The 14,545-nt window shown below is 34.3% G+C and overlaps 2 protein-coding genes across 10 annotated transcripts; one reads left to right on the forward strand and one right to left on the reverse strand.

Moving 5' to 3' along the window:
- Positions 1-1,678: 1,678 nt before the first annotated feature.
- On the reverse strand, positions 1,679-8,130 carry LOC112039268 (alkylated DNA repair protein ALKBH8 homolog). 9 transcript variants are annotated; one of them, XM_065766910.1, is made up of 8 exons: positions 8,031-8,130; positions 7,193-7,626; positions 6,728-6,829; positions 6,503-6,589; positions 5,367-5,492; positions 4,875-5,150; positions 4,042-4,107; positions 1,679-1,964 (listed from the first exon to the last, which is right to left on the reverse strand). In XM_065766910.1, exons 2-8 carry the CDS (start codon positions 7,499-7,501, stop codon positions 1,779-1,781), a joined length of 1,152 nt encoding a protein of 383 aa, XP_065622982.1. In that variant the 5' UTR covers positions 7,502-7,626; positions 8,031-8,130; the 3' UTR covers positions 1,679-1,778. The 9 variants fall into 9 exon arrangements, with proteins under 9 accessions (XP_065622982.1, XP_065622983.1, XP_065622981.1 ...); XM_065766911.1 differs by having other exon boundaries at positions 4,042-4,092; positions 7,184-7,626; XM_065766909.1 differs by having other exon boundaries at positions 7,184-7,626.
- Positions 8,131-9,759: 1,629 nt separating this feature from the next.
- Positions 9,760-13,130, forward strand: LOC112039269 (pentatricopeptide repeat-containing protein At1g71420). The gene has a single exon (XM_024072125.2). The coding sequence runs from the start codon at positions 9,856-9,858 to the stop codon at positions 12,133-12,135; it is 2,280 nt and encodes a 759-aa protein (XP_023927893.1). The 5' UTR covers positions 9,760-9,855; the 3' UTR covers positions 12,136-13,130.
- The last annotated feature ends 1,415 nt before the right edge of the window (positions 13,131-14,545 follow it).

Below are 14,545 nucleotides of genomic sequence, written 5' to 3' on the forward strand. Positions count from 1 at the left end.
TTACAAAATAAAAAAAACAGTGAAAATTTTTTTTACCCAATACTTGATTTCTTAAAAATAAAGTACTATACAAAAAGAAAAAGAAAAAGAAAAAGAAAAAGAATAAAGATAAATCATGCCACTATCTACACTCTAAATACTAATAACTATCTAAAATATTTATAATCCACTTAATAAAATAAAATTTACAAAAGAAAAAAAAAATTCCTAGTACTTTATTTCTTAAAAATAAAGTACCATGCAAAATGAAAAAAAAAATGAAAAATGAAAAATCACTCTACCATCCACACTTTAAATACTAATTATTATCGTAAATATTTATAATCCACTTAATAATATTAAATTTACAAAAGAAAAAAAAACAAAAGAAAATATAAATTTACCCAATACTTGATTTTTTGAAAGTAAAGTATCGTACAAAAAGAAAAAAAAATCACTCCACAGTCCATATTCTAAATACTAATTATTATATTAAATATTTATAATTCACTCAATAATATAAAATTTACAAAAATAAATAAATAAATGTAACGTGAAAACAAAAATTACCTAGTACTTGATTTCTTAAAAGTAAAGTATCGTACAAAAGGAAAAAGAAAAAAATATCACCCCACAGTACATACTCTAAATACTAATTACAATATTAAATTTTTACAATTCACTCGATAATATAAAATTTAAAAAATAAATATAAAAAAGTGAAAAAAAAAATTACCTAATACTTGATTTCTTCATAGTAAAGTACCATAAAAAAATAAAAAAAAAAACAAAAAAACAAAAGGATAAAGATAAATCACTTCATAGTCTTGAAAGCAAAGTACCATACAAAAAGAAAAAGAAAGATAATATAAATCACTCCACAGTACATACTTTAAACACTAATTACTATATTAAAAATTTATAATCTGCTTAATAATATTAAATTTACAAATGAAAAAAAAAAAGTGAAAAAAAAAAAGTTTACCGAGTATTTGATTTCTTGAAAGTAAAGTAATATACCAAAAAAAAAAAAAAAAATAACTCCCGTGCGCGCCCCCCCACCACAAAAAAAAAAAAAAAAAAAACAACGCATAGAAACAGACATTTTACATTAAACATTGAAACACGATAAGTTAATTATGCATTGAAAGTCTACACAAATACAAATACACACCCTGCAGCTTAAGTCCCAAACTTGTACATTGAAAGCTAAATATAAACGCTAATTCTATTTGTAATTTCTCATGCTGACCATTGGGGAGATGGTAATGGGGATGATGATGTAGGAGACAGCCAAGGCTGTGCATTATTTCTTTGAAAACACTAGCGAGTAGAGTACACCATCATATTTTAGAATTACGTCCCCTTGCTATAAAGCCACAAGCATATTTTAGTTTATGCTTTACCACAGCAATCTGATGCAAATCATGCAGTTAACAAAATAAAAGTATTGATACTGGTGGCATAAAGAAGGTAAGCCCTCTATTCAAGTCAGTTTGAATTGAAGAAAAATCAGTAACACATATCACAACATTGTCATATTGACAGGTAAATGCATGATCAGCGTTTCAAATTCAAAGCCTCAAAGTTATAAGGTTGGATGTGGCATGGACAACAAAAGCCAGAAGCTGAACCAGAAAAAGTATGTATGTTCCAGAGGAACTAAATGTGTCTACCGACAACTTACCAGGCGGAACAATATCAAAATAACATCAGAGCCCACTTCATTAAATTTCTATATCGTCCAATACAGGGGGCAAGAATTTACTTACAGAAAAAGTATACATCATAGAAGAAAATCAGTGAATTCCATGAATTAACAACAACCAAAAAAAAAAAAAATGATACAAATGCAGTACCTTGACAAGTGAACCTACTCTATCTTTAAGAGGAACCATATGTATGATTCCTTGGAAAATAAGAGAATGAATCATCTTGGAAAATAAGTCCACCTCAAAATTGTGTTGTTCCTCACTAACCATCTCCTACAAACAATTATAATCATTGTTACATCAGAGTTCAATGGTCAGTCTGCGTTTTCAATCAGTAAAAAAACCAGTCTTCTTATCTCTGAGAATCACAATATTGGGGAAAGTCACATTGGCAAGGATCAGCTCTAACCTGAAAAAGTAAAAGTAATGAATTAAACCAGGAGAAAATGGGAAAAAGAAAGAAAAATCAGAAGCACCAAACTTCCATAACAAATTAGTGAAGCACTTAACTATAAACACATTACGGCCAAGAACAAGTTGAAGATATTTTACGAAAATCATAACTACCATATGTTTTGCAGCACTCCCAAAAAATTCCATTTTTTTTATTTTTTATAAATGACCTTAACTGACCAGCTGGTATAGTTCACAATTCACATTAATTTTTCAGGCATTGTTTTCCCCAATGTGAGTTACGAAATCCACTACATGGGAAAGCAACAAATTCTGAATTATGAAAAAAGCATTGCACATGCAAACCTGATTCAATCATTCATTGTTTTTCATGGAAAAACAAGATATTAGGAGCCCTTCACTTCAGGACATTTAGGTTGGAGTTTTGAAAAATGAAGAGATTTAGAGGCAAAAAAAAAAGAGGTCAAAACTAAAAAAATGAACCACATCTCCAGACTAATGATATAATTAGGCCCAAACAGTTCAAAATCCAATGTATGGTGAACCTAGTTTTTACATCCCGTTAATTTAAAAAAGAGAAGATCAATATAGTGCAGTCTGTGGTTCAATGTGCTGCAAAATTAAAAATCCACTGTAATACCCCAAATCATTTGGAATTTTCAGTTGTGTGGATTTGGACTATTATGTGGATGTGTACCGCGTTGCACATACTGAGCATATACTAGGTTGATCCCGGATATATAAGTGATTGCAGAGAACTCTAATAATGACTAATCTTTTGGAGTAAAGTGCAAATGTGGCTAGGGTTTCCTCAGGTCATGACACAGCAATCTGAGACTCAACTAAGCACAAATTAATTGAATTGTACATCCTGTTAACTTATATAAATGCTCCCCTGTTTTAGCATGTAATATCTCTGGTTTGTTAATACAATGAGGGTCAGGTCCAATGACGAATAATAGTCTTTCTAGACGAACCAGAACAGTTTAGCATGGTACTATTTAGGGGGTTCCTTGTAATTAACTTATAAGATTGACCAAATACAAGTGGTCATAGTTCTGTAAGTCGCTAGATTTCACTGTGTGGTGCAACATGGACCACACCTTCCCTATGAAAGGCAATAACTATTTGTATTTCAAATAGTTTTATGGGTGCTTACCATGCATGTGGTTAGAAGTATGTGGTTAAATGATTAAATTTACCATGTCTCAATAGCTTAAGCTTTTGGGACAATCAGTAATTTAACATAGTATTAGAGCAGAAGGTCTTGAGTTCAAACCTTGTCTCCTCCACATGTTGGGCCTCACCTATTAAAAGGGATTTTAGGCTCAAATGTGAGGAGTGTTAGAAGTATGTGGTTATATGATTAACTTTACCCTATCCCAATAGTTTAAGCTTTTGGGGCAATTGGTAATTTAACACAAGCTATTTTATTACTAAAAGCAGTATTGAGTTGATCATCTTTGCAATGTAATAAAACAAAAGACTTGCTCGTTCATAAAAAGAAAACAAAGAAAAAATAGAAACAATCTTTAACAGTTCTATTGCATTTGAAATGTTTCTCAAATTGTTCTTCATTTTACCAAGGAAAAAAAAAACCACAGAGTAGACACGGAGAATCATATAGAACCATGCTGTCAGGGAAGAACACAGTCACTCTATATCTTCTGCTAGAACACAAAAGTCTTTTTCTTTAATTCATCTGTCATATCATTCTCAGACGGTCCACAAAGATGGCATAGTTGATCAAACAATTAAAATTTACAGACTGGGGAAATAGTGGGCTCTAAGTTCTCTGAATGTGTACCACGAGGGACCAACTTAACTATCCATGCTAGAGTATAGAGAGTATTCCATGCACATATAGAATTTATTGCTGCTATATTAAGGTCACTTTATCTGGTAGTGAAAAATAAAAAAAGAAAATCCCACACACCTTACGAAAAGTGAAAGACACCCTCCTTGAACCCCTTCTGATCACACTGTCCTGCACCAAATCAATCTGTAAAACAAAATTGTTGACCTATGCCTTCAGTGATAAGACTAACAACGCTAAAGCACAGTAAAGAGAGAGGAGAGGGGAATTGTTTTTTACTCTAATGGCTAATCATAAAACGAGCAACTACATATAAATTTAACAGAAACCAGAAACATGTAAGAACTCACCATGTATTTACAATCAAATTAAGAAGCACAACTTGGAAAGCAAGCAAATAATAATTAGCCATTAAACTTTACGATAGAAGCTCTAAAATATATTGCTCCATTAATATAACCAAAACATACATCACGCTAAGTTTTGATTTTTTTTCTCCTGAAAATTTAATTGTTACAAGGGAGGGAGGGGGATTCAAACTTTGCTTCTCCTTTATAAAGGGGACCAAGCTGTGCCATTGAGCTACAAGACTCTTGGCAAAGTTTTGAAATTAATCTTTCCTAAATGTGCCTAGGATTTAGACTCTCTAACCTATAAACTTGGATAAGGGACAGAATGCTGTGATTGGAAGGTTCTAGATAAAATACTTTTTGCATGTTTTTCTAGTCTTCCAACAACTTCTCAGAATGTATGCATATATATGTCCAATTATCATAATAGTTCTCATTATTAATGCAGCACGCAAATACTTTTCAAATTACAATTTACACGTTCATTATGGTAACTGCTATTCATTTTGAACATCAGATCAGTATAGAACAAGTTAATGATCCAACGATAATTTATTTATATATTAAAAAAAAAGAAAAAGATCCAACAATAATGTAATGTACCTTGTGGTGTGGAATGTAATGATGCCAAGCATAACGTGCTTCCCCAGATAATAGGAGCATGGACCGAGGGGGAAGGTAAATAGCCCTCCTTAAGAAATTTGAGCCATTTTCAGGAGTTTGCGTTTTTGTATTGTTATTAAGCCAATCACCATCTGTGTATCTCCTGAACTCCATTATGCAAGGCCCTGCCAATGAAAGGCTGAATATAAATCCCTCAAATGCAGAATGGGTATCTATATGTGGGGACAAGCCAACCCCAGGTGGGTACTCATTAACCTGTAACATTATCACTGATCTTCAGTCTTAAATATGAAACAAGAATGCAAGTACAAATCATCTTAAAACAAACTAGAGCCACTACATAGTACTCAAGTATTAATACATAACAGCTACATTCCTACACTGACAAAATGAAGCCAACACAAGATATACATTGTCAATTTACAGACTATTATTTTAAATAGTTTATGTACAGAAACATTTACCACATACCGTCAGTTGGTCCAAAACTATACTTGCAGCATTGTCAAGGTCTGGAAAGAGTGAGATCTTTTCAAGAATGGGGGAAACAAATGATGGAAGTTCACCTAAGTGCTGTCTTGTATTGACATTCCTTGTCTGTATCACCAAAAGAGAGGGGGAAACATAAGAAAAAGGAAAAAAGAAGGAAAAGGCAGAATGCTAAGTGAGTATTTCACACACCTACCCTAATTTAAAATTTTTTTTTTTTTTTTTTTTTTTTTTAAAAAACTATTTCGATTAGAAGAGAACAAGAAAAGAATACCAAATAAAAATATTATTTTGAATAAAAAAGAATTTGCACAACATTCTGTACAGCCTTTACAATTGCTTCTATCCCATTTACCAAAATTCAGATAAGTACAAGGCCAATATTTATGGTCTCGAAGTAAAAAATACCAGAGATATGAGATTTCCCATAAATGCCCGGAGAAAATACATCCATGCCACAAACACTAAACTCCAAACGTAGACCAATCTGGTATTTCCATACCAACAATGACTTCTATCTATTCTTCAGTCATTTAAACATGATTTCCTTACTTTAAAATCCTTTTAAAACCAACATATGTTCCTTAAGTCCTTAGTGGCTATCACATAACATTTCTTATAATTCATGTATAAAATATATTTGAAAGATATCAAGGAGCCATGTAATTGCACATGTGCAACAACTACCAAGCATTACCACATTTTTTTTGTTGATAAAAGCATTACCACATATTGGCAAAAGAAGGTCGTAAAGGCTTTAATAGTTATCCACAGTATTTGGATTCTAAAATTTAAAAAAAAAAAATTTTTTAATAGATAAATTCTGAAAAATGATATATGCATATAAGTATGTCAGTCACTTCAACAAAGCCCAGAACACTCAGGATAGTTGAGAAACATATATTATAAGTCCTTCACCTTGGGTGGCAGAATCTGGAAAAAGTAAAGATACATAAAAATGAAGTTTGGGACAAGGTATATAAGGATATGGAAGCATTTGAAGAAAGGTCATCAAATATAATCATAAAAATGCAAATTTGTTCTTATTGTTTTGTGTGTTTGTTCGTGTCTGTGTAAGTGGCAGGAGCAGGCTGGTTATTATTAATCATATGACATACTTCATAGCAAAACTCATAGCCATAATGCTGAACCCTTCTTTTGGCAAGACTTTTCCAAGGCCTTTCATCAATGGATGCAAGCAATTCCTGAAAAACCAGAAAATAACATACATAATATAGTAAAGGTGAAAACTTTCAAGCAACATTTAACTCAAAGGATTCAAAACTTAATATCAAAAGGCTAAATAAAGCATGGGCAAAGTTTAGAAGACAATAATTCCTAACCTCCTCTTCTTTAGTGCTGACAAAGTCATGCAATAAGTAAAGCCCTGGAATGTTCAAATCAGAAGCCACCAAAGACACTGGAACTGAGTCATTGATCTGATCCTGAAGACATGCAATCTTATCAATTTATAGAAGACATAAAGCAACTAGATAATAAAGATTACAAGTACCATTGAATTATGAACATATCTACTTCAGTTTCTGAAAGTACTTTAAACCGCTCACAATAAATAAAATTTGCTCTCACTATTTGCCAAATTTGAATCAGGGATTCAAATAACAATCAAGCCATGGCAAACAAATTTGCAGAGTCTGGGTTGAGAAAACATCAGCTATCACATCTAAGACCATAGTTTTAGTATGAATTGACAAATTATGTTACTAATTCATGACAAGCACCAAAGTAAACAATGCAAAGCTTACAGAAAGCATGAGCTCAAGCATTTAGAACTTCACATCTAGTACCGGTGCAGTAGGTTGTAGTACTGAATACCGAATGTGCAAAGTGCGGCCTCCAAGCTCAGGACAAGGGTGTCCATCCAATGCTTCCAGGGCAGCTCTAGCAGAACTCTCATCACAATAAGAAACAATAACACGTGCACCACTCTCATCAGCTGCAAAGACTCCATTCACTTCCCCAAAGGCAGCAAACACTGATGCAATGGTGTCATGAGAAAGCCCTACCGCTGGCCCACAGTTGGCCACAAAAAGGTTGGGACTCAACTTGCCTTGCATATCCATACCCTTCGGCCGCCCAAATCTTGGCAACCCCATTATTGATAGTCTATCTCAACTTCTAGTCTGGGAATCAGCCTCTCCAATAAACCCGCCAAGGACGCCTTCCAATCACCTCTCCCCGCAAAAATAGGAGCTTTGTGATCTGGGTATGACCTTTTTTTCTAATCCAATTACAAAGTCACTTTGTTAAAGACATTTGCATATTTTTTAAAGTTTACAGACAATTAATCTTGTAGCACAATTGGATAACAACTTTGCCTTAAGAAGAATGAATTCCCTCTAACTAATCATCCAAAAAACATAGTAACCGTATAAATTAAAAATCTTACAAAGGTATAATTTTATACAAAGATCAACAATATATGAAATGAACCCAATTCAGCAAACCCATAAATATAATTAATTGATACGGTATTTTAAAAAAATTAATCAGTAAATCCAATTATCAAACAGTTTATGAAGCAAAACTTTCACGCAAGGAACATATATTATTACTGGTATTAAAAAAACACACACACAATTGATGAGAACACAACGTATAAATTTATCGAGGGAGAAAGCTTACTTTGTGATTAGTGAAGCGGGAAATTGTGAGAAAAGAAAATGTTTCGAAGCGAGAAAGGGGTTGTTGGATTTATAGCATGAGGAGTCAGGTTTTTTATTTTGGCAAAAAGTAAATGGGCCGGGCTCATTAGACTCCAATACAAAGTTTTGTTTTTGTTTTTGTTTTTTTTTTTGTTAAATGATTAGGGGCAATTATAATTTTTTTTTTTTTTTTTATTTTTTTTTTTTTTAAATGATTAGGGGCAATTATAAATTTTTTTTTTTTTTTTTGAGAAGAATGATTAGAGGTAATTGGTTTGACTTTCCTACCTGGAAATTATAATGGTAGCACTCCTTCTACCTCTAATATTGCATACACAACATTGGTCTAACTCGAAAGTAGTTAGAGTGTATGCAATGGCCTCTTCTTGAGACCCCCGTTGACGTTTCCAGACTCCCTAATATTGCTGTTAACCACGCGTCTCAGTTTAAGAATTTTAACTCGATTCTCTTTCGAAATTCGTGCTTAATATGCTATCAAACATGCCTTTCTCGTCTCTTAGGATCGACTAACTCATGTGCAAGTAGTATTCACATGGAACATTTCCCCTATTTGACTTTCAAAGTTCTCATTTGAATATTTGCTATTACCACCAAGATCTGCACTAATGCCCACTCCGCTCAGGCTCACGCCTTAGATTTTGCAGTGATTGCTACGTCCTCCTACTCATCGAGGCTTGAAACTTGCCTCGATGGCCAGGTAAAGAGGAACATGAACCCATAACCAAAGTTGTGTTGACCCGACTTCTTTACCACTACACTGCCAAATTAATTAGTGACTCCAAATTCCAATACAAAGTTACAGACAAGCTTTCATACTAAATTAATTAATAAAATAAAACACATTCTTAAATATTGGGTTGTATGATTCAAATATTTTATTTTGATTCTTCATATTTCATTTCTTTTTCATATTAGCTTTTCCATCTATTTCCTTTCGTATATGAATTTATATTATTCGTTTCTGCCAAAAATCATGCATTTTATGGTATTATAGTTTTTTTTTTTTGAGATAGTTACAATATTTTGCTAACCTTGCAACTTGAATTATTTCTCCCCTAAACCTCCGAGCACTTTGAGTATGGAGAGGTGTCAATTAAGGTACAAAACTCTTAACTAGTATTATTGAGATATTATTTTCATGAAATAATTAATATATGAAAGGGCACTTAATAGTCTGATCATTAATAAAATTGGATGGCAAGACCAATATGAAAGGAAACCATACATAAAAGGCCAAAGTATAAATTTTGAAATGTATTTGAATCAAACTAATTGGTGTCTTAACCTGATAATAAAGAACAATTATTATAGAGTAAAAAAAAAAAAAAATGAAAACATGCAAGCTTTAAGGCCAAACATTTATTTAAGTAAAGTTTAACTCAGCTATTTAAAGAAGACTAATGTTATAGACACAATGAAAAACTATAACAATTTCACAACATTTTCAAATTAGCATACTATATAATTAAAAAAATTTAATTGAAGATTGTGGAAGACCCATATACAAGCTGACATGTTAATTTATGAATATTATGAAATTATTGTGACTTTTTATTGTGTTGTTAGCATTATTGCTATAAGAAAACTACAATTCAATTTCTCTTTTCTTGCTTATCAAATTACAACATTCCCCTTCAAAAAAAAGAAAAATGACAACATCTTCTTTTAACAAAAAATTGAGAGGGCTGGCCTGGGCTGCGAGAATCTGTAGCTTATTTAACTGATGCCAAAACCTTGTAGAGTTTTAAGTTTAAAATCAATACAACTATTGTGGGATCCTCGTTATGCCACGCCCGACAACACGCGCGTGCTACTTCTCCCTCCGACAATTACACATAGCCAATGTTCCCACAGCGTCTAGTTATAACACCGAACCCAACAATCTTCTCAACCAGGTGCGCGTGCTATCCAATCGCGGCCACCTCCAAGAAGCGCTCTCAATATTCTACACCCAAACCCAAACCCAAAACCACCAAACCTATGCGACTCTGTTCCATGCATGTGCTCGCCACAGAAGCCTCCATGAAGGCATATCTCTACACTATCACATGCTTTCCCACAACCCCACAAACCCTTTTGATCTCTTCGTTACCAACCATCTCATCAACATGTACTGCAAATTTGGATACGTAGACTACGCCCACCGCCTGTTCGATGAAATGCCTCACAGAAACCTTGTTTCTTGGACTGCTCTCATTTCCGGGTACGCGCAACAAGGAAGAGCGGGCGAGTGTTTTCTCTTGTTTTCGAGTATGTTGGTGGAGTATTATCCGAATGAGTTTGCAGTGGCAAGTGTGCTTAGTTCTTGCTTTGGTGAGCGTGGTCGGCAAGTACATGCGCTTGCGTTGAAACTGGCTTTGGATTCTTGTGTTTACGTTGCGAATGCTCTTATTACCATGTATAGTAAGAGTACTAGCTTTGGGTGTGTGTATAATGATGATAAGGATGAGGCTTGGAGTTTGTTCAAGACCATGCAGATTCGCAACCTTGTTTCGTGGAATTCAATGGTGGCAGGGTTTCAAATTCGTGGGCTTGGGACCCAAGCTATGAATCTTTTCACGCAAATGCACCGTGAGGGAACTGGTTTTGATCGTGCCACTCTTCTCAGTGTCTTTTCTTCCTTGTATGGAAGTGAAAGCAGTGGCAATATACAAGTTGATGATGTGATGAGTAGTAGTCTCAAGTTTTGCCTTCAGTTGCATTGTCTCACTATCAAAACTGGGCTTATCTCAGAAATTGAAATAACAACTGCATTGGTGAAGTCTTACTTTGATATTGGAGGAGATATTGGTAACTGTTATAGGATTTTTATGGAGACAAGTACTTCTCATCGAGATATTGTTTCATGGACTAGCATTATTACGGCACTTGCAGAACGTGACCCTGAAGAAGCTCTGTTCCTTTTCTGTCAGTTGCGTCGAGAGGACTTAATTCCAGATTGGTATACTTTCTCAATTGCCTTGAAAGCTTGTGCAGGCCTTGTGACTGAGCGGCATGCTATGGCAGTTCATTCTCAAGTTATTAAAGCTGGGTTTGAGGGTGACACTGTACTTGCAAATGCTCTGATCCATGCCTATGCTAGGTGTGGCAACATTGCTTTGACTAAGCAAGTTTTTGATGAAATGGAATTTCGTGATTTGGTTTCTTGGAACTCAATGCTAAAAGCGCATGCCTTGCATGGAAAAGCTAGAGAAGCATTGCAACTCTTTTGGCAAATGAATCTCCAACCTGATCCTACTACCTTTGTCGCTCTCCTCTCAGCTTGCAGCCATGCTGAACTTGTGGATGAAGGAATCATAATTTTTGACTCTATGGTTGGAAAATATGGTATTGTTCCTCAGCTTGATCACTATGCCTGCATGGTTGACATTGTTGGGCGATCAGGGCGAGTTCTTGAGGCTGCAGAACTTATAAATAGAATGCCGATGAAGCCTGATTCTGTAGTTTGGAGCACACTCCTTGGATCATGTAGGAAGCATGGTAAGACAAGTTTGGCAAAGTTAGCAGCAGATAAACTGAAAGAGTTGGAGCCAGGTAATTCATTAGGTTATGTACAAATGTCAAACATATATTCCTCCGGTGGTAATTTCAATAAAGCTGGCCTAATTAGGAATGAAATGAAGGGATCTAGTGTGAGAAAGGAACCTGGATTAAGCTGGGTTGAGATTGGAAATCAGGTGCATGAATTTGCCTCTGGAGGCCGATGTCATCCAGAAAGGGGGGTGATATTCAGGCAGCTTGAAGGATTTATTGGGAAGTTAAAGGAGATAGGTTATGTACCCGAGACAAGCTTGGCATTGCATGACATGGAAGAGGAGCAGAAAGAGGAGCAATTGTATTGTCACAGTGAGAAGCTAGCTTTGACATTTGCCGTAATGAATGAAAGAAGTTTGTGTTATGGTGGGAGAGTAATAAGAATTAATAAGAACATTCGAATTTGTGTGGATTGCCATAACTTCATGAAGTTAGCATCAGATATGCTTAAAAAGGAGATTGTTGTAAGAGATGCAAACCGCTTTCATCATTTTAAAGGTGGGGTGTGCTCTTGCAATGACTATTGGTAGCGAACTAGCATCACTGACTCAAATTTATGCTGTTTGCACTTGTCTTTGGCTGCATGGTTCTTCTTTTTGATAAGTAAAAGAAACGGGCGCAACACAAGGACTTCCCAAGAGGTCACCCATCCTAGTACTAATCTTTCCCAAGCATGCTTAACTACGTGGTTCTGGTAGGATGTGGTGCATTAGTACCAGTATCATTGATTCCAGCAGAAATGGATTGAAAAGATTCACATTGAGTTTCTAAATGATAAACTTGGGTTTTTTTAGTGATTGGACCATTGTAAGACTCTTGTGGAGTTCAATCTATGTCTGGAGTAGTTGCACAAATCACAACTATGAGTTCTTGCTGAAGGTTGATTGTGATGTACGGTATTGCTCTCATCTAGATTGTGCTTTAGTGTGGAAGTAGACCATTCTATTTATGTGGTTCAGGGGACCAATTATAAATAAATCACTTTTACTCTTACAGAATGAGTAACAAGCCTCAATTCTAATGGAACATTTGATTTATTATCTTGAAAGAAAGTCCCATATAATTTGACTGTCCATAGAACCAGACTTGAGAGTGCCAGAGTGGGACCTTTTGCAGGGCCTTGAGAATTCAAGATTACCTAATTATACTGCAATGTAGCTCACTGAATGTATGATCCGGCTCTACTGTTGAATTAGCACTAATTATTCAGTATGTTTTCAGATGCAAGGAGAGGAACTGCAATTGGATTTTAGAAGGGTATGTTTGAGTATATTTTACACAATAAACTAAATAAGCTGATGAAAATAAGCTCATATAAATACATACTAAACTTTTTGCAGTTGTAAATGTTATTTTTTATTATTATTATTATTATATAGAAATTCCTTTAAAATTGATTTGTAATGGGATTTCTTCAAGAAAGGTTGTAAACGTTTACTTACTGTGTTATATGCAAGGCTCTCTTTCTCTCTTTAGGTAAACATTTATTATTATTATTATTATTTTGGTCGGGTTGAGAATCCTGTGGAAATTTCATTTGCTGGTCTTTGAAAACAAATGTATTGCGTTGAATGATTTTGGTCTGTTTTTTCATTTGGTCTATATTTTTAGGCTCCTGTAACTGAAGGATCATTCCTTTATCTGGGTCTCAAATAAGAAACTTATGGATTATGGTTCATAATTTTCTGTTTTCATTTAAGAACAAGTTGAACATAGAGATTTATATTTTGTATAGAATTAGACTCCTGATTTTTGTGTGTGAATCACATAAATAATCTTTATTTGTGTCACTAGAAGGTAGAATTGCACAAAATCCCTGATTTGTTCATGTATGTGTGTGTGTGATGGATTCTCTTTGTTGATATCATTAAATATGCTTCTTCATCCCCATATTGGAAGATTGCATCATCAATGAAGAGGAACATGTTTGTTTATAGGGAATTGTTATTGCTACTCAGGATCATGTTCAGTTGATACACTTAGCTAATATTTACACAAAATTACAACAAAAGGGGAAAAAGGAGGCCACATCTCAGTCAGTACAACATGTGTGAACTAAAATTGTTCAAATCTAATGGAAAGTGTGCATTAATTATTTAGATTGTCTCTATTTGCTCTGTCTCTCAGGGAAAGCTTCTTATTTTCCAATGTTTGGTTCCATCCCTGGAAATTTTCACTAATGTGCACACACCCTAGACTTCTAATTTATTGCTTCTTTCTATTCATCTTCATATGCATAGATGCTGGTCTGAGATACGTTTTTTCCTTCTTTTCAATTCTTGAATAATACATGCTTAGGGTAGACTCTGAATAATAAAAACATATTACTAGGATGAACCATAGAAATAGAACACCCACCCTAATGTATGTTACGTGTGAGCCTTTGTGTCATTTGCCTAATTCTTTACTTATAAATATTATGCATGTTTAAGAGGGATACTGCTTCGGGGGAACCCTTATTAGAATATGACTAGGAAATAGAAGTGGAGGGATTCAGATTTTTTCCATTTGTTTGTTTTTGAGTAAGATCCACCTCTTGTTTTTGCGGTTTTTTTTTTTAGCTTAAACTTGTTATCTAAAATACCCAATTTTTATTTTTTGTGATTTTTGTAGCATAAGCTTGTTTCCAAAGAGACCCACTTCATGATTTTGTGCCAGATCTATTTGTTGAAGCGGGGTTATTGGTTTTCATTATAGATGTTTGGTAATGGGTTGTGTAATTCAAGCTTAGATCTTGGCCTAATCTTCCTCTAATGTGAATTTGAGACTTAAATATAAGGTACCTATTTGGAAAAACGGTTACTTTTTCGGGGATGTTGGGTTTGTTTAATGGGACTTATAGAGATGTGTGAATGTGTGAGAGATTCAATTGGATGGTGGGTCTATGTTTGTTTGGCTTTATAAAGTTGAAGCATTGACTCTCGCCTTATAACAAAATTT

The sequence above is a fragment of the Quercus suber genome, unplaced genomic scaffold (assembly GCF_002906115.3).
Source record: "Quercus suber isolate HL8 unplaced genomic scaffold, Cork oak 2.0 scaffold_755, whole genome shotgun sequence".
Lineage (NCBI taxonomy): Eukaryota > Viridiplantae > Streptophyta > Magnoliopsida > Fagales > Fagaceae > Quercus > Quercus suber.